Source organism: Coregonus lavaretus (assembly GCF_964263955.1).
Source record: "Coregonus lavaretus genome assembly, chromosome: 11".
NCBI classification, from domain to species: domain Eukaryota; kingdom Metazoa; phylum Chordata; class Actinopteri; order Salmoniformes; family Salmonidae; genus Coregonus; species Coregonus lavaretus.
Window position 1 is genome coordinate 48,853,733 of NC_139998.1, and position 23,769 is coordinate 48,877,501.

The 23,769-nt window shown below is 46.1% G+C and overlaps 1 protein-coding gene across 1 annotated transcript in view; it reads left to right on the plus strand.

Moving 5' to 3' along the window:
* LOC311136971 (ephrin-A2-like) overlaps nt 1-21,597 on the plus strand; it is a gene marked incomplete at both ends in the record, with an annotated part of 179,477 nt that extends 157,880 nt beyond the window's left edge. The window contains 3 exons of the mRNA XM_084171307.1: nt 6,886-7,178; nt 11,537-11,602; nt 21,470-21,597. Coding sequence (XP_084027433.1) covers nt 6,886-7,178; nt 11,537-11,602; nt 21,470-21,597 — 487 coding nt within the window. The remainder of the gene's footprint in view (nt 1-6,885; nt 7,179-11,536; nt 11,603-21,469) is intronic.
* Nucleotides 21,598-23,769: the final 2,172 nt, after the last annotated feature.

Here is a 23,769-nt window from a genome sequence, read left to right on the forward strand (position 1 = left end):
TTGACGCAACGCTTTTCCTCGCTGTTGGCCGAACATCAACTGGAGGTTAAGTTTGTGTAAACGCCTCGATAGGAATATTGCTCCATGCCTAGTTGGAATAACAGCAGAAATTACAGAGGGATAGAGGGAGAGGAGGGTGGGATCGAGGGAGAGATAGAGGGAGAGTAGGGAGGGAGGGAGGGAGGGATAGAGGGAGAGTAGGGAGGGAGGGAGGGATAGAGGGAGAGGAGGGAGAGATAGAGGGAGAGTAGGGAGAGATAGAGGGAGAGTAGGGAGAGATAGAGGGAGAGTAGGGAGAGTAGGGAGGGAGGGAGAGATAGAGGGAGAGTAGGGAGCGATAGAGGGAGAGTAGGGAGAGATAGAGGGAGAGTAGGGAGAGATAGAGGGAGAGTAGGGAGGGAGGGATAGAGGGAGAGATAGAGGGAGAGTAGGGAGGGAAGGATGGATAGAGGGAGAGTAGGGAGGGAGGGATAGAGGGAGAGTAGGGAGGGAGGGATAGAGGGAGAGTAGGGAGGGAGGGATAGAGGGAGAGGAGAGAGGGAAGGATGGATAGAGGAAGAGTAGGGAGGGAAGGATGGATAGAGGGAGAGTAGGGAGGGAAGGATGGATAGAGGGTGAGTAGGGAGGGATAGAGGGAGAGTAGGGAGGGAGGGAGGGATAGAGGGAGAGTAGGGAGGGAAGGATGGATAGAGGGTGAGTAGGGAGGGAGGGATATAGGGAGGGATAGAGGGATAGAGGGAGAGTAGGGAGGGAGGGATAGAGGGAGAGTAGGGAGGGAGGGAAGGAGGGAGGGATAGAGGGAGAGTAGGGAGGGAAGGATGGATAGAGGGAGAGTAGGGAGCGAAGGATGGATAGAGGGAGAGTAGGAGGGAAGGATGGATAGAGGGAGAGTAGGGAGGGAAGGATGGATAGAGGGAGAGTAGGGAGGGAAGGATGGATAGAGGGAGAGTAGGGAGGGAAGGATGGATAGAGGGAGAGTAGGGAGGGAAGGATGGATAGAGGGAGAGTAGGGAGGGAAGGATGGATAGAGGGAGAGTAGGGAGGGAAGGATGGATAGAGGGAGAGTAGGGAGGGAAGGATGGATAGAGGGAGAGTAGGAGGGAAGGATGGATAGAGGGAGAGTAGGGAGGGAGGGCTGTCTGTGTTTCTGCCTGACACAAAGAACAATAAACACGTTCCACATGGCGAGAGGTGGGCTCCAGATGCAGGCCAGGCCGGAGGACTAACACGTGGAAATGGCTTCCAGACAGGCCTCAGTGAGACCACAAAGGAACATTCTCCCCCCCAGCCTAGCACCCGCTCCTGTCCCGTCTCTCTCCCTCACCCCCCCTAACCCCCCCCCGCCCCACCACCACCAACACCACCACCACCACCACCACCACCAACCCTCCAACTCGTTAAATTATAAACACAGGGAGACTTCAGTTACATGACTTGTCCGCGGAAACTCTCCACCGAAATCGCTAATGCTAACGTGCTTACATTGGACTCGCACCAGAAAATGAGTGAGAATACTTGTGACAAATGTTACAGCCCTAGCTGGAGCCTAGATTGGACGTTGCTGTGGGCAGGAAGGCTAGGCCTAGACCAGGACTCCAATGTAATCAGATGACATGCTGATGAAAAATGGGTTTGAAGTGTTTAAAAGGGTTGTGTCAAGTTATTAAGTCCATTTGTTTGTATTAAGTCAATTTGCCGAGGTCATCGGTTAATTGCAGAGTAAATTCCTCTGTTTGCTTTGGGTGTGTGTCAAAAATGGAGGAGCGGACGGCGGAGGTAAAAAAAAAAAAAGTCACGTAATTTCCACGTCTAGGATACCGATCCTGGCAACCCCCAGACAACGTATACCGACTTTTGCCAAAATCTTCACAATGTAAACAAACCTGGTCTGGCTTTTTGCTGTTAATCCTGGAATTCCAGGAAAAATCCTACAAACGAATCAACAATAGCATGCGTCAGGCTTCCAGAGTCTATACACAGATTGGTGTGGGTATTAAAGGGGCATAAAGGATCTGTATGGAGAGTAATCTGGGGTACTGTAGGCAGAAACTGAAGAGTAATGTTCTACCCCATGTGCCCCCCATCCACCCACACACACACCACCACCACCATCTCCTGTTCCATCCTGGACCTGTGTTCTGCAGACAAACAAGCAGCTGGAGTTCTCAGTCAGAGGGTCGAGCAGGTGGCACGGAAAGCACATGTTTTTGTATTTTTGCTGGGTGGTGGGGTGAACTGGCCCGCAGGGAGGGAGAGATAGGGAAAGGAATGCTGGGAGGGGAAAGTTCTCTATTGTACCCTCTCTCTCTCTCCACTCACGTCATCTCATTGGTCCAGGGGGCCAGGAAGTTCTGATATGATTGGTCACATGCTATCTTCCATGGGTGATGGTAATGCAAGCTTTAAAGGATTGGTCACAATGTTGTCATAACATGTTTTTACTTTAAAGGCAGCAGTTTACAGTATCTTCTGGGACATTTTGAAATTCACTATTGCCATTTTTAATATCTGTGTCCCTTTTAAACATGAAACATAATCGTTGTTAGACAATGAAAGTATAGAGCTCCAATTTGCAGTGGTAGTTCTTTTCAAATACATTTTATTGAGCTATCCCTTTAAGCTTTAAGAAGCGTTGTATAATTCCTACTAGTACAGAAGAGAGCGTCCTAGCTCTTTTCCACCACCTGAAGTCAGAATAGCGTTCTAAATTATCCATGCTGTTCGGTTTTGACGTCTTCCCTTTGCAGATGCCTTCTTCCTGCATGCATGGCTTCAAAAGCAGACAGCCTTACGAACAAACATTTAGCCCATGAAATCATAAAGAGGGGCTGAGTTAAACCACATTGCCAGGTCCAAGCTGAGCTTGACAAGACAGTAAATCAGAGAAGAAGTGGTCTTCAAAAAACCACACAAGAAACCCAGGCCGGCTTTTAAAGTTCAGCCCTCCTAAATCACCCAGTTATAAACACTTTATAATGCACTTATAAACATTGGGCCTGATTAATTAAGCTCCCACGGGGGGTTTGGTTTGTTGGTAGTCAGACAGACTGTGAAGACTGAAACTCTCTGGGAGCTTTCAAAGTCCAGGAACTCACCCTGTCTTTTTTCATAGTTTGAAAGCTAAATTGATCAATCACCACCATGTGTTTCTGATCTCAGAGGAATGGGACGGGCGGTTGACAAAATGGCCGCCATGCATGGTGCTTGCTTGTCCACGTTGGATTGAGGGCAGTGAGAATGTTGTGAGAACGCGTTTGGTGTATGGAAGGGAAGAGTCTGGGCCAGGCGCTAGTGCATGTTTAGAGGCTGTCATAGCAAACCATCAGAGAAGCATCCAGCTGCTGATTATTCGTGCTGAGGCCGCCTGGTCTGCAAACCTCAAAGCGCATGCGCTTGCGTTTCAGATGGTATGTTTGCGTCTCAGATGGTATGTTTGCGTCTCAGATGGTATGTGCGCGTGCAACCTGTAGACATTTGTTGGTTGGGTGTATCGCATGAGTCAGTAGCTTTGTTCCAGGGTGTCAGTGTGCTACGCGCATACCAGTCGGCGCACTAGCTATGATCCAGGGCGTTATGTTAACCACTGTTGCGTGTGCAGCTAGCTAGCACACATTAGCTAGCTAGTACACACAGGGCCATAACTACAGTACATATGAGGTCACCGGAGTCTAAACTTACTGTTGAGAGTTAGAATAGTAGAATACACAAGGTGCAATTTCGAAACATAGTTGTGCATCAGCAGTTTTCCTTTTGTTATGTGTCACTCACTGACAGTCACTCAATTAAGCCATTTCAGTTCAAACATTTTAGATTGGTAAATTAGTCTAGTTAGTCTAGCCGTCTATCTAAACTTGTAGTAATCATGGCCGAATGACCAACCGGGCACACATGGCACGTACCCAGGGGCCCTGACCTCCAGGGGGCCACCATTGATTTTCTTAGTCACTCTCACTCAGATATCGTATTAAAATGTGTCGAATTGCAGGAAACTAGCTTTACAACTGAAAAAAATAAAGTTTTTAATCCCATAGTTTTAATCCCATGTGTGAATGAAGCCACAGCAACCAATGTGATAATGGCTGGGGTCATTTTTGCTTGTTTTAGCTGTTCTCCAAATAGCATTTGAGAGTTTTTTAACTATATACTAATGCAGTACATGAGCTCACAAAAACACAGACCCTGGTTACGGCCCTGAGTATGTACATATAGCTAGCTAGTACACACACAACACTAGCTAGTACCTAGCTTCTAATTCTAAATGTCATTTCACCATCCGTGCTGCTGTTGGCGGCAACGCAACATCCTCTATGGCACCGTTAGAGCTGTCTGAGCTCGTATACAGCGTCTGTGTCCTGAGAAGGTATCTGCAGGAGCAAGACCCTATTGAGCCATCAGGGTGGAACCTGTCTCCCCCCTGACAGGAGTAAACTGTAGCCAGGATGATATTTGATTTGCTGTAAATGTCTGAAAGGGGGAAGGTGGGGGGCGGCTTCAACAGAACCACCAATCACGACATGCAGGTGACAGTGGGGGAAGGGAGTGCCGAGGCTGGCGCGAGTGATTGCAAGACCACAGATAGCTTGCATGCATTAGCTCTCCCTCACACTCACACAAACACACACATACACATACACGCACACATCACACACCCCTGGCTGCCGTTTTATTGATATTTGGATCTGTCATGATGTTCTTCCTCTCCTCCCACCTGACTGCCTAACGAGGTCATTTCCATTTCCAACAAAGTGTCACGGAGCTCAATCAAAGACTGGATGCTGCTCCATCGCTCCGTCAAACCCTTCCTCGATCTGCCTCCACTGTCCCTTAATGACTGGCAATGCTGCGAAGAACCATGGGAAACGACAGAGCGGGAAAGGAGGGAGAAGGATAGGATATTGATTTATCAAAAATAAAGGACTATTTCATTCCCGAAAGAGAGATGGCGATGGCCGCAGCACTCAGAGAAAAACAGAAGCCGGGGGGGGGCAGCAGAGGGCGGGGGAGGAGTAGTGTGGGGGGGGAGCCGGGAGGGCAGCAGGGGTAGTAAAGGGGGGACTGGAGAAGATCCTCACACAGCAGCTGGATAGGCCCCTCTAACACTAATTCCAACCCCCCCAGATTACCTGTCATCTGATGCCAGGCCTGCCTGCAACCCCCTTCTCCCCCTTCTCCCCACTCCATAACATAACCCCGTACCCCCCATCCTATCCCCCTGGTGGTCCCCTCTTCTCCCTCACTTTTCCACGCTCTGAGCCCACGAGCTGCAACTGATCTGGCGGTACTTTCACCAACATGGCTGGTGTTTGAGCAAGGGTTTATCACTACAAGACTCAAAATGGCGACGTCACTTCTCCCCACCAGAGCCCTTTGAAGGATTATGGGCCTCATGGCGCGACTGATAAGGAAATTCGAGAGGGAGAAGTGACGCTCCGTCCAAGGGGGATTCAGGGGGTGACTTATACGGTGGTCAGTCTGTGAATTTTGGGTCTGTGTGTCAAACCTTTTCTCATATTGGCTTCAGAGTTTATGTGGTTAATTACGAAACACAGTGGCCCGCAATTAAATACAGTACACACACCAAGACCAGATTTCACATGTATACAAACAGTTTGATGTGTAAACCATCTCTAGAACCATCTCGTAGATTTAATTTGTGATTATCTGTTAATTGTGTATTGTGATTTAGAATAGGAATTTGGTTACGGTCACAGCATTAACTATGTGAGGTCTAGGAGCAGGTGCCTCAACGGCGGGGGGTAAGTAGGGTTGGGTGGTATCCAGATTTTCATACCGTCATACCGTTTCTGTACCATACCGGGGTATATGAAATTACCGAATGTGTACATAAGGGGTGCTAAAAACTAAAACTTTTTTTAAATTAGTTGTTTTACGCACAAAACAATTTAGGCAACAGGGATCTTGATCCAGGAGGGGATTTAATGTCTCTGCTGTAACCAAGAAGCTTGATCTTGACCTCTAGCCACTTAACTAGTAAGTTAGCAAACCAAATGCATAGCTGGAACCCTGAGCTGCACATAATTTATTTGACACATCTTAGATTTCTTATAGTTGTACCTTACTTATAGTTATGAGCAGTGGCGTAGCACGCAGCCCGATGCCCCCAACAACTTGTCACTTAAGCTGCGGACGCAAAACTATTGGGAAAATCCATGTGCAGTGTGATTGAGCCAGACAGAGGACTAGGGCCTGGAGAAAGTGGAGATGGAGCCACACAATCGTCATCTGGGCTGTGATTTGAGCCGTTTCACCTGGTCTCGTGCGATGGAGTTAATAGCCATGGGGGCGAGGGCGGTATAGCTACCTGTAAACTTGCACGTGGTTGCACTCTCTGGGATTTTGTTATTAGAGGGCCAGATCTGTGCCACCGTGCAGGTGCTCAATTTGTATCGAAATTGCCATGAGCGACAAAGTCATTTGGCCAGAGCTGGGCGAGAGCCAGGGCCCTGTGAAAGAGCTTAATGAAGCTGCTCTCACTCTGTGAACCCCTGCCTCCAGGCCCTTGTCCTCCTCCTGCACCCGTTCACCACCTCTTCTTTGTCCTCCTCACCCAGCTCCTTCGTCCATAGAGTATTAGCACCATGTTATGCTGTCTTTATACCTTTCTGTGTTAGTATGTATCAGATGGACGATAGGTGCTGTTGATAGGTAGTCTGTTCTTGAGAGTGCTTTAGGTGGAATTCATAGTCATTTAGTTGGGTCCATCAGGGGCAGAAACATTGCCCACTTTAACGTTGTTTCATCTGGAGCTCTGTTACAGTACATGCCTCTATTACATTTATATTACGTGTTTAGTGTTCTGTTTATATAACAGTTGATGAACATATGTTTTTTAATGTTCATATTTGGCCTATGTCTCATCTGCAGGTTTCTCCATGGGGAGTACACAGTGGAGGTGGCCATCAACGACTACCTGGACATCTACTGCCCCCACTACGAGGACCCGCTCCCCCAGGAGCGCATGGAGCGCTACATCCTCTTCATGGTCAACTACGACGGCTACACCACCTGCGACCACCGCATGAAGGGCTTCAAGCGCTGGGAGTGCAACCGGCCCCAGAGCCCCAACGGACCGCTCAAGTTCTCAGAGAAGTTCCAGCTCTTCACCCCATTCTCGCTAGGCTTCGAGTTCCGGCCGGGCCACGAGTACTACTACATCTGTAAGTAGAACATGTGATTCACCCCCACACTGGTTATGTCCCCAAGTTAGGTAGAGAAAAGAATATGTGAGGAAGAAATTACTTTGGATCCCCCACTGACCACACCAAACAGAAACAGCTGTGACCCGTCAAGAATATTCAGCTCTGTCAACCCATCGCTCTTCAGTTGATGGATATAAGGGAATGTCAGGTGGATCTACTTGTTTCCTGGTCATTTGAAGGTTGATTTGATCTCATTTGGTGGGAAGCGGCGGAGGAAGGGGAGGAAGCCAAAATAGCGTTAGGGGTTTAATTAATAGGCTTTGCTTTGTGGTTTCATTTGGCTCCCATGCATGGTTCCCTGCTAGTGCCAGGGCTAGGAACCAACCAGGAACGGGCTGTTCACACCACAGTGTGAGAGCCAGAGAGGTAGAGCACAGCCTGTATACACAGAGAAGTGGCGGATGACTATTCTGCATCAAAACCAACTTTACCTGCTATTTATGAGAAACGAACGATCGTTACCAGGTACTTCTTTGAAGTAATTCAATAGAATTGTGAACCAGTTGATATCAAATGGTTCCTTGCGCTAATTAGTTTAATTTAAACAAAATATAGTTACAAGGCAAAAGCAATGTAATTAAGCTGTTACAAGGTAAATCATGGCCCGTGAAATGAAGCGTAATCAAACAGACGTACTGTGACCAATCACAACATACAGCGACCAAACCAGAGGGGAGCCCAGACATATCGTTTATCTCCAGATTCCGGTTGACTTGTCCATCCATGTGTTTTGTGCCTGACCTGCCGTCCTTTTCTGTGGCGCCCAGACGCATCCCATTTCCTTCCACCCCTTGATTAAAATTTCAATTTGTCAAATGGCAAGCGAGCTATTAGCTGGGTGCTTAGCTTCACGGGGTGAGATCGGTGCAAAACCAGTTACCGGCGACCTCATGCGGAACGCTTCAAATTATGCTGATTGGTCAAATCATATTTAGCTGAGGGAACCTGATAGGGTAATTGTGTCCTTCTGGCTACGGACTGTGGTCATTGCAATTTTGTGGATGCGGTGCAGCGGGTTGAACACGGCCAGACAGGCCTGACACCTCGCCTACTGGATGCCCCATGCCCACACACGCCCAGCTTTGACTTCAAGGTCGTGGTATGCACGCCACTTCCCAATTCCCTGCGTCGGAGGTGTTTCCCCTTCCGTGGTCACATAACCCAGGTGCGGTGTGTCCATGTGCATGACAGGACAGGGCTAGGTTTGCCAGGCCGGTTGCATTGCTACTAGCATTAGCACAGTAACATACTACTGTAGCTGGTCCCATAGACTTCCAGTCATTGAGCCAACGACTATCCATTTAAAAGTGCGTCTCAGCAGAAATAAAAAATAATTTGCTAAATAATTTATTTTACACAGCACCCCTGGCCCATCACTCACTCACGTCTAAATGTTCCACCCCTAACCAGTGGGCTTATTCTACTCAGCAGGATGTTGTCGTTCCTGGAAAAGAGGAGTGGAGGAGAGACAGAGGACTGGCAACAAAAAGAAAAGCGAGTTCAAATTTGGCATTCAGTGTCTGCCGATTCTTCCCCTTCCTGAGCTGTTTTTAATGCACTCCTCCTCATAGTGCCTAGCCAGGCCCCGCATTGTGTGGCCCTTTGTCCCCGACAGCAGCCCAGGCTCCCCCCCCCTTCAGAAAATGGTTCCAATATTGTTGCTGTCATGGCCCTGTGGTGTTAGGGAAAAGGGGGATGCTTGAGAAGTCGGAGAGTTACCGGGGAGTTACCGGGGTGAAAAGGGGGCTTAGCTCTGTGAACCAAGGGTCATGTCCATCACCCCCAAAGTGACCCCCCTACCTCGCTACCCTCCTCTACCGCTCTACCCTCTCTACCCCCTCTACCCCCCTATCCCCCTACCCCTCCATCTCATCTACCCTCACCCCTCTACCCTACCCCTCTACCCCCTACCCCTCTAACCCCCTACCCCACTACCCTCCTCTACCCCCCCTACCCCTCTACCCCCTACCCTTCTACCCTACCCCTCTACCCCCTACCCCCCTACCCCCCTACCCTCCTCTACCCCCCCTACCCCTCTACCCCCCTACCCTTCTACCCTACCCCTCTATCCCCTTACCCCCCTACCCTCCTCTACCCCTCTACACCTCTACCCCCCCAACCCTCTACCCTACCCCTCTACCCCTCTACCCCACTACTCTCCTCTACCCCTCTACCTCCCTACCCCTCTACCCCAAGCTCCCAGAGCTGATGGAGGGCTAGAGGTGGCATTCAACGTACCCTATCAGACCCCTATTCATCTGCATTTCCATATACCCCATACACACACACACACACACACGGTCCAGACTGCTCCGTCACTGCCAACAACAACCCTCTCTCCACTCCCCTCTCCACCCCATGTGCACTCAGGCGCAAATACCAAATATGCACACTCAAATACAAACCCAAATAAACACACACACCCCGAACCCCAACCAAACACCTTTTCCCCATCTGAACTGATTCCCCACCGTGTTTAAAAGACCAATTACCAATAATGCTGATGCAAGAAAGTGGCGATTTTGGTGCCTGTTATTTGTTTTGAATAAAACAGTGTTGTTTTATGGATACCGAGAATCAAAATAAAACAGAATTCGCTACAGTGAAATTACGAAAGTGCTGCCTTCCATTTTGGGCACAAAAAAGTACACTTTTGACTGGACAAAATGGTTTTCCAAGGTTAAGAATGCAGCACTACGCCCAAAGCAGTGGAGGCTGCTGAGGGGAGGACGGCTCATAACAATTGCTGGAACAGAGCGTATGGAATGGCATTAAACACATGGAAACCATGTTTGATGTATTTGTTACCATTCCACCCATTCCGCTCCAGCCATTACCACGAGCCCATCCTCCCCAATTAAGGTGCCACCAACCTCCTGTGGCCCAAAGTCAAATCAAATGTTATTTCAACTGGTGTAGAATTTACCGTGAAATGCTTGCTTACGAGCCATCCCAACAATGCAGTTTAAAATAATAAAAATAAAAATAGAAACAAGGAATAAAATAAAATACACAAGAATGGAGCTATATACAGGGAGTACCAGTACCAGATCAATGTGGAGCTATATACAGGGAGTACCAGTACCAGATCAATGTGGAGCTATATACAGGGAGTACCAGTACCAGATCAATGTGGAGCTATATACAGGGAGTACCAGTACCAGATCAATGTGGAGCTATATACAGGGAGTACCAGTACCAGATCAATGTGGAGCTATATACAGGGAGTACCAGTACCAGATCAATGTGCAGAGGTACTTGAGGTAGATATGTAGATGAAGGCAGGGCAATGTGACTAGGCATCAGGATAGATAATAATACGCGTAAAATAAAGAACAGAGTAGCAGCAGCAAATGATGAGTGTAAAAGTGTGTTTGTGTTGTGTCGGTATGCGTGTGTTATGTCTGTGTGTGCGTATAATGTATGTGAATATGTGTGGGTTTTGTGTCAATGTAGTGTGTGTGAGTGAGTGTGTACATGGTGTGTATATATAGTCTAGTGAGTGTGTATAGGATCAGTGCAAGATAGAGTCAGTGCAGATAGTTCGGGTACCGTTCATGTTCTATTTAGCAGTCTGGCTATTCTTTCTTTGGCTATTCCCGATGCTGTGGTGTTTTGGTTGTTTCTAGTGATGCTATTAGCATATCAGAGGTTGCATCGAGTTGCTTGTTGTTTTTCCTTACTGAGCCATATGGTGTGTGAGTAAGCTGAGGCACTTGGACTGTGGAGTAGTGGAGTTTTGTTCCTAGCACTCCCAGTCACAGTAACAGCCTGCAAAGTGATTAGCGAGCGAGACTAACGTCTCAGGACATGCAGCACCTGGCCACCACGGTGTTCCATGTTCCAACTGTGGTGGCAATGTCAGAGGGACAGGGTTACACAAGAAGACAAGGGTCAAAAACTCCTCAGGTTTACAAACTTGACTTCTGGCACCCAAATTCTTCTACCAAGATGGCCACTGTTGTTTTCACACATAATTGGATACTGCCCCTCAACTGGGTTGCTAATAAAATGGTGTGGATTAATTTTGCGGGGAGACTGAAAGAGGACTGAAATGAGTATCTGATGGATCACCTCTGTGAAATCTGGGTCCAATGAGGATAGGGTACATTTCAGCTATAGCCCTCTAATGAAACATACTTACCGTTCTTCCCAGGCCGTATAATTTGAGCTATTTTCTCAGAGATTTGATTAGAAAACTGCTGCTGAATGTGTTATTCATTAACAAACACATGCCTCTCTCTCTCTCTCTCTCTCTCTCTCTCTCTCTCTCTCTCTCTCTCTCTCTCTCTCTCTCTCTCTCTCTCTCGTTCCAGCGTCTCCACATCCTAACCTTGTTGGGAAACCCTGTTTGAAGTTGAAAGTCTATGTCAAGCCCACAAGTGAGTATTTTCTTCTCTATCCAGTCTTTAGGGAATGTCGTTATGAAATAGCTTACACTCCATTTTAGTTTCACTGGCCTTTGTTCAGGACAAAAACATCTTTCTCTTTCTAACTTTGCCATTCATTCTGCCTTGTTAAGAATGGTTATAGTCAGCAAAAGAGGCAGCAACACGTTCAATGAAGTTGTAGAGCTTTCCATCACACCCATTGTGCATTATATTGCTGTATAGGCATCCATATGTATTAATGTCTACAAATAGATAGAAATGTGTTAACGTATCAGACAGATGGTTCAAATTTTTACCAAAGAGGCAAGGCAGTTTTTCATGCGACACTCTCCCAAGCACTTGGAGAGCACTGAAATGTGTGAACTCTCGTACTAGTCTTTCCCAGCATAGTTCCACATCTCTCATTCTGAACCCATATTAACCCAGGGAAGACAAACAACAGGACCACCTGTGGGTCAGAACCTAACCTGCAAAGCCATCTGCTTGGTGATTGATGAGGGTAAACCTTCGTTCCATCTCTGTCTTTGCTCAGCACACTATCATCCAGACCCCTATTTAGGACTGCTTTGGATCCCAGCCCTTTTGAGTTAAACCACTAGGACTCTGTAACGAAACACATACAGACAGACAGACAGACACACACACACACACACACACACACACACACACACACACACACACACACACACACACACACACACACTGCAGTCAGAGGTAGATGCTGCTGCCCTCACAGTCTGGTGGAAATAATTCATCTGACGAGGGCCAGATAACGATCCTAACTTTGACCTCCAACTAGTCATCATTCACCAAAGCCCGATGCTGTGGTGTCCCACAGAGATCTGTTGCGGGCCCATTTTACAAGTCGCTGAAGCAGGCACCAGAGCAGGTACTGGCCATAAACTAGGGCTGGGACGATACCAGTGTCATGATACTCGTTAGTATCGTGGCAAGCAAACAAAACACGAAGCAGATTTAACTTTAGGAAAACAGCCCTAATGTTGGAAACAAACGCCATTATGTTGTCATCCAGTCACTGGAAGTTATTTTCCAAGCTATAACACACAATATTTGACATAAAGCAGGTTTTAAAGGACCAAATAGCTCTGCTTCGTGTTTTTATTTTTGCCATGGAAAAAATATAGTGATACTGGTATCGTCCCAGCCCTACCATAAACATGAGGTTTAAAGTTGACTTAACCTAAAACCAGCTTTGGTGTGAGGTGACGTTCTCCACTGCTCTTTCAATTACAATTTGATGTAGTAAAGCTCCTGAGGTATGGTAATACACATACAATGTGCTTAGGTTACAAAACCATACGGGTCACTATGGAGTAATTGTGATGTACCCACAAGGTACGGCCCAATCTGGCCCTCATACCATCATGGCCACCTAATCATCCCCAGCTTCCAATTGGCTCATTCATCCCCCCTCCTCTCCTCTGTAACTATTCCCCAGGTCGTTGCTGTAAATTAGAATGTGTTCTCAGTCAACCTACCTGGTAAAATAGGGGTTACATTTATTTAAAAAAATTATAGTGTATATGTTGTGCTCTTGTACTGTAGTCCTTTCCATATGCATTGTTGTAGGGATTTGAATGGAGAGGTTTAATTTCAGCTGTTCGTTTATCGAGTTGATTTTAAAGGCAGCTCGATGAAGGCAAAAAAAGAGTTGTCCGCCTGCAGTTGTATGTTCCTTTTCCGACTCACAGAAGGCATTCATTCATTTTAAGCTATTTGTACAAAGCCTTTGTAGAAAAGGAAAGGTATTAAACTCACAATTCACACTACTGTGTCAATATTTGGAACAGTGTCATTTGCTGAGTAATATCTTTGGGGATTTTCATTTGGAGTTTAACCCGACTTGTCGTGTCATTTCATTATCTCTGTACAATTGTGAATAAACATGTTAGAGATGATCAATTTCACACGGCAGTTAAAATATTATGGTATGGACAATAAAAATCATATTATGGAACGTTTCAATTGTCGTTCTCTTTTGTTGCCATGGCTTATTAGCATGATAGCATTTTTGTCTTTATTTTTTGCTCCTTATGTGTTATAGTGTAATTGAATCATAAGATGTATTGTTTGAACACACAATTACATTGTATACGGTATGTAAACATCGTAGTAAATATGAATCCTATAGGGAATCCTATGCTATAGGCACATTTCAATTACCTTAGCATTTATAATAAATAGTACACTGTTAAAAATAAACACAAAAAATACTCTAGTGTATAACCAACCAGTGGCTGATGATTGATTGTTGAATGTTATATTTACATAGTTACGAGCTCTGGCTCTTTCTTAAAACAAAAGCTTGTCTGCACAAATAATGTGCACCGCTCTCTCTATTTGAATATCTGGAGGACAAAAGCATTTATTGGATTCCGTGATTATGTCAGGATTCACGGGTGGATTTTGATGTGGGTTAGCTTGGAAGTTGGGAGTTGCATTTCCATAGGCCGGACAGATCCTGTGTGGGTTAGAGATTGTGAAATATATATATACAGTACCAGTCAAAAGTTTGGACACACCTACTCATTCAAGGGTTTTTCTTTATTTTAAAAATGTTTTACATTGTAGAATAATAGTGAAGACATCAAAACTATGAAATAACACATATGGAATCATGTATTAACCAAAAAAGTGTTAAACAAATCAAAATACATTTTATATTTGAGATTCTTCAAATAGCCACCCTATGCCTTGATGACAACTTTGCACACTCTTGGAATTCTCTCAACCAGCTTCACCTGGTATGCTTTTCCAACGGTCTTGAAGGAGTTCCCACATATGCTGAGCACTTGTTGGCTCATCCCAAACCGTTTAAATTTGGTTGAGGTCAGGGGATTGTGGAGCCCAGGTCATCAAATCAAATCAAATGTATTGGTCACATACACATGGTTAGCAGATGTTAATGCGAGTGTAGTAAAATGCTTGTGCTTCTAGTTCCGACAGTGCAGCAATATCTAGCAAGTCATATCTAACAGTTCAACAACAAAAACCTAATACACACAAATCTAAGTAAAGGAATGGAATAAGAATATATAAATATATGGATGAGCAATGTCATTATCATTATCAGAGTGGCATAGTCTAAGATGCAATAGATAGTATAGAATACAGTATATACATATACGATGGGTAATGCAAGACATTAAAGTGGCATTATTAAAGTGACTAGTGTTCCATTTATTAAAGTGGCCAGTGATTTTCAAGTCTGTATGTAGGCAGCGGCCTCTCTGTGCTTGTGATGGCTGTTTAACAGTCTGATGGCCTTGAGATAGAAGCTGTTTTTCAGTCTCTCGGTGCCAGCATTGATGCACCTGTACTGTCCTCGCCTTCTGGATGATAGCGGGGTGAACAGGCAGTGGCTCTGGTGGTAGTTGTCCTTGATTCTCTTTTTGGCCTTCCTGTGACATCGGGTGCTGTAGGTGTCCTGGAGTGCAGATAGTTTGCCTCTGGTGACCGCACCACCCTCTGGAGAGCCCTGCGGTTGTGGGCTGTGCAGTTGCCGTACCAGGCGGTAATACAGCCCGACAGGATGCTCTCAATTGTGCATCTGTAAAAGTTTGTGAGGGTTTTAGGTGACGGGCCAAATTTCTTCAGCCTCCTGAGGTTGAAGAGACGCTGTTGCGCCTTCTTCACAACACTGTCTGTTTTCAGTTTGTCACTGATATGTACGCCAAGGAACTTAAAACGTTCCACCTTCTCCAAAGCTGTCCCGTTGATGTGGATAGGGGGGTACTCCCTCTGCTGTTTCCTGAAGTCCACGATCATCTCCTTAGTTTTTTTTTTACGTTGAGTGAGAGTTTATTTTCCTGACACCACACTCCGAAAGCCCTCACCTCCTCCCTGTAGGCTGTCTCATTGTTGTTGGTAATCAAGCCTACTACTGTTGTGTCGTCTGCAAACTTGATGATTGAGTTGGAGGCGTGCATGGCTACGCAGTCATGGGTGAACAGGGAGTACAGGAGGGGGCTGAGCACACACCCTTGTGGGGCCCCTGTGTTGAGGATCAGCGAAGTGGAGATGTTGTTTTCTACCTTCACCACCTGGGGGCGGCCCGTCAGGAAGTCCAGGAGGCAATTGCACAGGGCAGGGTTGAGACCCAGGGCCTCAAGCTTGATAATGAGCTTGGAGGGTACTATGGTGTTGAATGCTGAGCTATAGTCAATGAACAGCATTCTTACATAGGTATTTCTCTTGTCCAGATGGGATAGCGCAGTGTGCAGTGTGATGGCGATTGCATCGCCTGTGGACTTATTGGGGCGGTATGCAAATTGAAGTGGGTCTAGGGTGACAGGTAAGGTGGAGGTGATATTATCATTGACTAGTCTCTCAAAGCACTTCATGATGACAGAAGTGAGCGCTACAGGGCGATAGTCATTTAGTTCAGTTACCTTTGCATTCTTGGGTACAGGAACAATGGTGGCCATCTTGAAGCATGTGGGGACAGCAGACTGGGATAGGGAGAGATTGAATATGTCCGTAAACACTCCAGCCAGCTGGTCTCCGTATGCTCTGAGGACGCGGCTAGGAATACCGTCAGGGCTGGCAGCCTTGCGAGGGTTAACACGTTTAAATGTCTTACTCACGTCAGCCACGGAGAAGGAGAGCCCACAGTCCTTGGTAGCTGGCCGCGTCGGTGGCACTGTGTTATCCTCAAAGCGGGCAAAGAACTTGTTTAGCTTGTCTGGCAGCAAGACGTCGGTGTCCGCGACGTGGCTGGTTTTCCTATTGTATTCCGTGATTGTCTGTAAACCCTGCCACATACGTCTCGTGTCTGAGCCGTTGAATTGCGACTCCACTTTGTATCGATATTGACATTTTGCCTGTTTGATTGCCTTGCAGAGGGAACAACCACTCTGTTTGTATTCTGCCACCTTGCCATGGTTAAATGCGGTGGTTCGTGCTTTCAGTTTTTCACGAATGCTGCCATGTATCCACGGTTTCTGGTTAGGGTAGGTTTTAATAGTCACAGTGGGTACGACATCTCCTATACACTTCCTTATAAACCCACTCACCGAATCAGCGTATACGTCTATATTATTCTCAGAGGCTACCCGGAACATATCCCAGTCTGCTTAATCAAAACAATCTTGAAGCGTGGAGTCCGATTGGTCAGACCAGCGCTGAATAGTCCTAATCACGGGTGCTTCCTGCTTTGAGTTTCTGCCTATAGGAAGGGAGGATCAAAATGGAGTCGTAGTCAGATTTGCCGAAAGGAGAGCCTTGTATGCATAGCGGAAATGAGTGTAACAATGGTCGCGCATTTTTCCAGCGCAAGTGCTACAGTCAATATACTGTTAAAATCCTCAGCTACAATAAATGCAGCCTCAGGATAAATGGTTTCCAGTTTGCATAAAGTCCAGTGGAGTTCCTTGAGGGCCGTCGTGGTATCGGCTTGAGGGGGAATATACATGGCCGTGACTATAACCGAAGAGAATTCTCTTGGGAGATAATACGGTCGGCATTTGATTGTGAGGAATTCTAGGTCGGGTGAACAAAATGACTTGAGTTCCTGTATGTTGTTACAATTACACAATGAGTCGTTAGTAATGAAACATAACCCCCCACCTCTCTTCTTCCCAGAGAGATGTTTATTCCTGTCGGCACAATGTACTGAGAACTCAGATGGCTGTATGGACAAGGACAGTATATCCCGAGAGAACAATGTTTCTGTGAAACAGAGTATGTTACGATCCCTGATGTCTCTATGGAAAGCAACCCTTGCTCTGATCTCATCCACTTTGTTGTCTAGGGACTGGACATTAGCGAGTAATATAATCGGAAGCGATGGGTGGTGTGCGCGCCTCCTAAGTCGGTCGGCCTCTGGAATCAGTTCAAATGCCCTGGGTGGTGCGAACAAAGGATCCTCTATGGGAAAGTCGTATTCCTGGTCGTAGTGCTACTAAGTTGACGCCGCTCTGATATCCAATAGTTCTTCTCGGCTGTATATAATTACGCTTAAGATTTTCTGGGCTAACAATGAAAGGACTAGAAACGAGGCAGCCCTCTCTGTCGGTGCCATATTTAGTCAGGAATTCCATCACTCCATCACTCTCCTTCTTGGTAAAATAGCCCTTACCCAGCTGGGAGGTGTGTTGGGTCATTGTCCTGTTGAAAAACAAATGATAGTCCCACTAAGCCCAAACCAGATGGGATGGCATATCGCTGCAGAATGCTGTGGTAGCCATCCTGGTTAAGTGTGCCTTGAATTCTAAATAAATCACAGACAGTGTCACCAGCAAAGCACCCCCACACCATAACACCTCCTCCACCATGCTTTACGGTGGGAAATAAACCTGCAGAGATCATCTGTTCACCCACACCGCGTCTCACAAAGACACACCGGTTGGAACCAAAAATCTCAAATTTGGACTCCTGACCAAAAGCCCAAGCAAGTTTATTCTTATGATTGGTGTCCTTTAGTAATGGTTTCTTTGCAGCAATTTGACCATGAAGGCCTGATTCACACAGTCTCCTCTGAACAGTTGATGTTGAGATGTGTCTGTTACTTGAACTCTGTGAAGCTTTTATTTGGGCTGCAATTTCTGGTTGGTAACTCTAATGAACTTATCTTCTGCAGCAGAGGTAACTCTGGGTCTTCCATTCCTGTGGCGGTCCTCATGAGAGCCAGTTTCATCATAGCGCTTGATGGTTTTTGAGACTGCACTTTAAGAAACTTTCAAAGTTCTTGAAATGTTCCGTATTGAATGACATTTATGTCTTAAAGTAATGATGGACTGTCATTTCTCTTTGCTTATTTGATCTGTTCTTGCCATAATATGGACTTGGTCTTTTACCAAATAGGACTATCTTCTGTATACCCCCCTACCTTGTCACAACATAACTGATTGGCTCAAACTCATTAAGAAGGAAATAAATTCCACAAATTAACTTTTAAGAATGCACACCTGTTAATTGAAATGCATTCCAGGTGACTACCTCATGAAGCTGGTTGAGAGAATGCCAAGAGTGTGCAAAGCTGTCGTCAAGGCAAAAGGTGGCTATTTGAAGAATCTCAAATATAAAATATATTTTGATTTGTTTAATACTTTTTTGGATACTACACGATTCCATATGTTATTTCATAGTTTTGATGTCTTCACTATTATTCTACAGTGTAGAAAATAGTAAAAATGAAGAAAACCCCCTTGAATGAGTAGGTGTGTCCAAACTTCTGACTGGTACTATATATATATATATATATATATATATATATATATATATATATATATATACACACAGTTGAAGTCGGAAGTTTACATACACCTTAGCCAAATACATTTAAACTCAGTTTTTCACAATTCCTGACATTTAATCCTAGTAAAAATTCCCTGTCTTAGGTCAGTTAGGATCACCACTTTATTTTAAGAATGTGAAATATCAGAATAATAGTAGAGAGAATGATTTATTTCAGCTTTTATTTCTTTCATCACATTCCCAGTGGGTCAGAAGTTTACATACACTCAATTAGTATTTGGTAGCATTGCCTTTAAATTGTTTAACTTGGGTCAAACGTTTCGGGTAGCCTTCCACAAGCTTCCCACAATAAGTTGGGTTAATTTTGGCCCATTCCTCCTGACAGAGCTGGTGTAACTGAGTCAGGTTAGTAGGCCTCCTTGCTCACGCACGCTTTTTCAGTTCTGCCCACAAATGTTCTATAGGAGGTCAGGGCTTTGTGATGGCCACTCCAATACCTTGACTTTGTTGTCCTTAACCCATTTTGCCACAACTTTGGAAGTATGCTTGGGGTCAATGTCTATTTGGAAGACCCATTTGCGACCAAGCTTTAACTTCCTGACTGATGTCTTGAGATGTTGCTTCAATATATCCTCATAATTGTCCTTCCTCATGATGCCATCTATTTTGTGAAGTGCACCAGTCCCTCCTGCAGCAAAGCACCCCCACAGCATGATGCTGCCACCCCTGTGCTTCACGGTTGGGATGGTGTTCTTCGGCTTGCAAGCGACCACTTTTTTCCTCCAAACATAACGATGGTCATTATGGCCAAACAGTTCTATTTTTGTTTCATCAGACCAGAGGACATTTCTCCAAAAAGTACGATCTTTGTCCCCATGTGCAGTTGCAAACCGTAGTCTGGCTTTTTTATGGCAGTTTTGGAGCAGTGGCTTTTTCCTTGCTGAACGGCCTTTCAGGTAATGTTGATATAGGACTCGTTTTACTGTGGATATAGATACTTTGTACCTGTTTCCTCCAGCATCTTCACAAGGTCTTTTGCTGTTGTTCTGGGATTGATTTGCACTTTTCGCACCAAAGTATGTTCCTCTCTAGGAGACAGAACGCGTCTTCTTCCTGAGCAGTGTGACGGCTGTGTGGTCCCATGGTGTTTATACTTGCGTACTATTGTTTGTACAGATGAACGTGGTACCTTCAGGCATGTGGAAATTGCTCCCAATGATGAACCAGACTTGTGGAGGTCTACAATTTTTTGTCTGAGGTCTTGGCTGATTTCTTTTGATTTTCCCATGATGTCAAGCAAAGAGGCACTGAGTTTGAAGGTAGGCCTTGAAATACATCCACAGGTACACCTCCAATTGACTCAAATTATGTCAATTAGCCTATCAGAAGCTTCTAAAGCCATGACATCATTTTCTGGAATTTTCCAAGCTGTTTAAAGGCACAGTCAACTTAGTGTATGTAAACTTCTAACCCACTGGAATTGTGATACAGTGAATTATAAGTGAAATAATCTGTCTGTAAACAATTGTTGTAAAAATTACTTGTGTCATGCACAAAGTAGATGTCCTAACCGACTTGCCAAAACTATAGTTTGTTAACAAGAAATGTGTGGAGTGGTTAAAAAAACGAGTTTTAATGACTCCAACCTCAGTGTATGTAAACTTCCGACTTCAACTGTATATATGTATGTGTGCATATTTACAATTGCAGTATGGTGGAGAATGTGGGGACCTGTCTGTTTAAGACCTTTATTATACAAAACAATCTGGCCTTGCCTCCATCCAGCCTCTGCCCAAACCATTATCAAAATTCCTTTCCCTAAGTCTGCTATGTGGCTGTTTATTTTCATCTGCTCTGAGAAGGCCAAATCCTAATCTTGTTTGGGAGACGGGGGTTAACCTTGGGTTTTCCCAGAACACAACCCCCCCCCATATTTTGGCAGAATGGAAACAGCCTACTACTAATATTTAGTCAGGAAATCAGAAAGCTATTAAAGTAATGTTAAATAGAGATCCTCGAGGGAGCTGTAAGGAAAGAGAGCTGAGGTGTTTTAGCTAATGTTAAATATGCTAGTACGGAGTACATTTTAAGACACCGTCAGCCTCACACCTCAACTCTCCTTGAGTCAGTTGTCAACCCTTCATTGTTAAGCCTCAGCCTCGGGTGTCCTAAAATGGACATCGTACACCAGAGCAGTGTTTAGGCCCCGCCCACTGTTTGATTGGCTGTCTCTCTATTGGTGTGACTCGTGTCTTCAAGACGAGTCTCCCAGCACAGACCTGTCAACAACACGCTTCTCACTCTGCCCTTGTCGACATTGGAGATGACAGTGAAAGTGAGAGGTGCAAACAACATCACACTTGTATGTACTGACAGATCAGATCTGGGTCACGGAGAAGAAAAGAACCAAAAGGCGTCAACTTTGCCGTGTTTGCTTTTGACAAAGCCCAGATATAGCAAGATTGAAACTGCACAAGGATTTGACTGTATTATATTGCAACCTGATTGAAGCATAACCTCTCTCTCTCTCTCTCTCTCTCTCTCTCTCGCTCTCTCTCTCTGTCTATGTCTCTGTCTCTGTCTCTCTGTCTCACTCTCTCTCTCTGTCTCTCTCTCTGTGTCTCTCTCTCTCTCTCTCAGATGACTCAGTGTATGAGTCCCCAGAGCCCTTCCTGACAGACGACAGCACCGGTGGCTGTTGCGTGGCCGCCCCTTGCTTCTCCCTCATGCTGGCCATGCTGCTCACGCTACTCCTGTCCTCCTCATAGCATCTTGGGCCCGCCGGCCGTACCCCCCTTGAAACGGAACCCCACCCCCACCCGACTTCCCATTGAATCTTCCGCCTCTGAACCCTGCAAGGAGACATGTCTCCTCCACACCCCATCTCCCCCGCCTGTCTTCTCCTCCTCTCATATCGGTCCACTCTCCTCCACCCTCCACCCTCATCCCCTCGACATGCACCATCTGGACACTGTAAACTCATACTGCCCCTCCCTCCCTCCCTCCCTCCCCCACCCAGAACCCTCCAACTCCTCAGCGTAACCCTTGCTTCATGACCTCTGGCCTCTGACCCTCAGCCCACAGCTCAAGTCCAGGTGGTGATTAAGTGGAGTAGTCCTGGGGGACCAGGAAGGAGTCCCTTAAAGACAGGAGTCCCTTAAAGACAGGAAGGAATCCCTTAAAGACAGGAAGGAGTCCCTTAAAGTCCTTACAAAAACAGCCTCCCAGCTGCAGAGGAGTGTTGGGATGTGCAGGAAATGGAGGGTGTTTTGAACCGAACTGAGCACGAACTCCCCTCCTACTGGTCTGGATGGTCGATGGTCGACAGTGACTGTTGTCGTCGACAGCGACGTCTTCTCCACTTAAGGACCCTCTCATGTGCATCCTCATCTTCGGACTGTTTGTGTTTCTCTTTGAGTCTTTGTGCTTTGATTATGCTCAATAGCGTCCCACTTGTACATGTTCATTCTGTTACAGTGTATTGTACAGTAGTATATTTCTTTGTCACCTTGGCTCCTGCAGTGATAGATCAAAGGTGAACCTTCTCTTTATTTCTCTCTCTCTCTCTCTCTCTCTCTCTCTCTCTCTCTCTCTCTCTCTCTCTCTCTCTCTCTCTCTCTCTCTCTCTCTCTCTCTCTCTCTCTCTCTCTCTCTCTCGTGTCTCTCTCTCTCTCTCTCTCTCTCTCTCTCTCTCTCTCTCTCTCTCTCGTGTCTCTCTCTCTCTCTCTCTCTCGTGTCTCTGACCAGTCTCTAACGTCTTTGCAATTTCTAGCAGTAGCATCCCAGAGTAGTTGAGGACCTTTTCTGTAAATCTGCCAAAGACACTTGTTTAACTTTTATACTGGAGAACAGGGGGGTGGGACGGCGCTGTCGTGGCTCTCCAACGAGGTCGTAAGCAGCCATAGAGCTCTGTGTAGACCCTCCCAAACATGCCATAGGGGTCCCATCCCGGACAGGGCAGTGTACAATTTTTAAAAAGAGGATCTATTTGTCATACAAAAAAAAGAATGTTATGTAAAAACAAACAAATGCCTTTTTTCCACTGGTGCTGAATTCAAAACGAGTCTCTCCATCTCATGCTGCGGTGCTCTCTTTCTCATTCTCACTACTCTCTCTCTACCCCTCTTCTCTCTCTCTCTCTCTCTCTACCCCTCTTCTCTCTCTCTCTCTCTCTCTCTCTCTCTCTCTCTCTCTACCCCTCTTCTCTCTCTCTACCCCTCTTCTCTCTCTCTCTCTACCCCTCTTCTCTCTCTCTCTCTACCCCTCTTCTCTCTCTCTCTCTCTCTCTCTACCCCTCTTCTCTCTCTCTCTCTACCCCTCTTCTTTCTCTCTCTCTCTCTCTCTCTCTCTCTCTCTCTCGCTCTCTCTCTCTCTCGCTCGCTCTCTCTCTCTCTCTCTCTCTCTCTCTCTCTCTCTCTCTCTCTCTCTCTCTCTCTCTCTCTCTCTCTCTCTCTCTCTCTCTCTCTCTCTCTCTTTACCCTCTCTCTCTATGTCTCATTCTCTCTGACCCCTCTCTCTCTCATGCTCTGAATGTGAGGTTTTCACCGCGTGACGTTTTCGCCGTTTGACACATGCCCATTGCTATGTCAGGTCCTCTTGTCTGAGTCCCAGTACTAAGGCTGTCGACTGCTGGGTCATTCTGGAGACATGGGCCCGGCATCACCAGGGGAATGGACAATGTGAGCTCCCCATGTATTGTGCAACACCAAGGGAGCCAGACCTCCATGTACACTTAAAGGGGACAGAAATGGGGAGATAGATGGCCCCAAAAAAACTCCAGTGGGAGTTTGGAATCTCAGTAGCACTTCCGCTTTACAAAATTGACTTTTCCGTTTCGCGAAAAAGACTGGGGGACCGAAGTGTATGAGAATAATGTTGTGGCTTTGTGATAGAACACTCCTCTCCACGGTCATGACCGACGATTTAAAGATAGCTGGCCG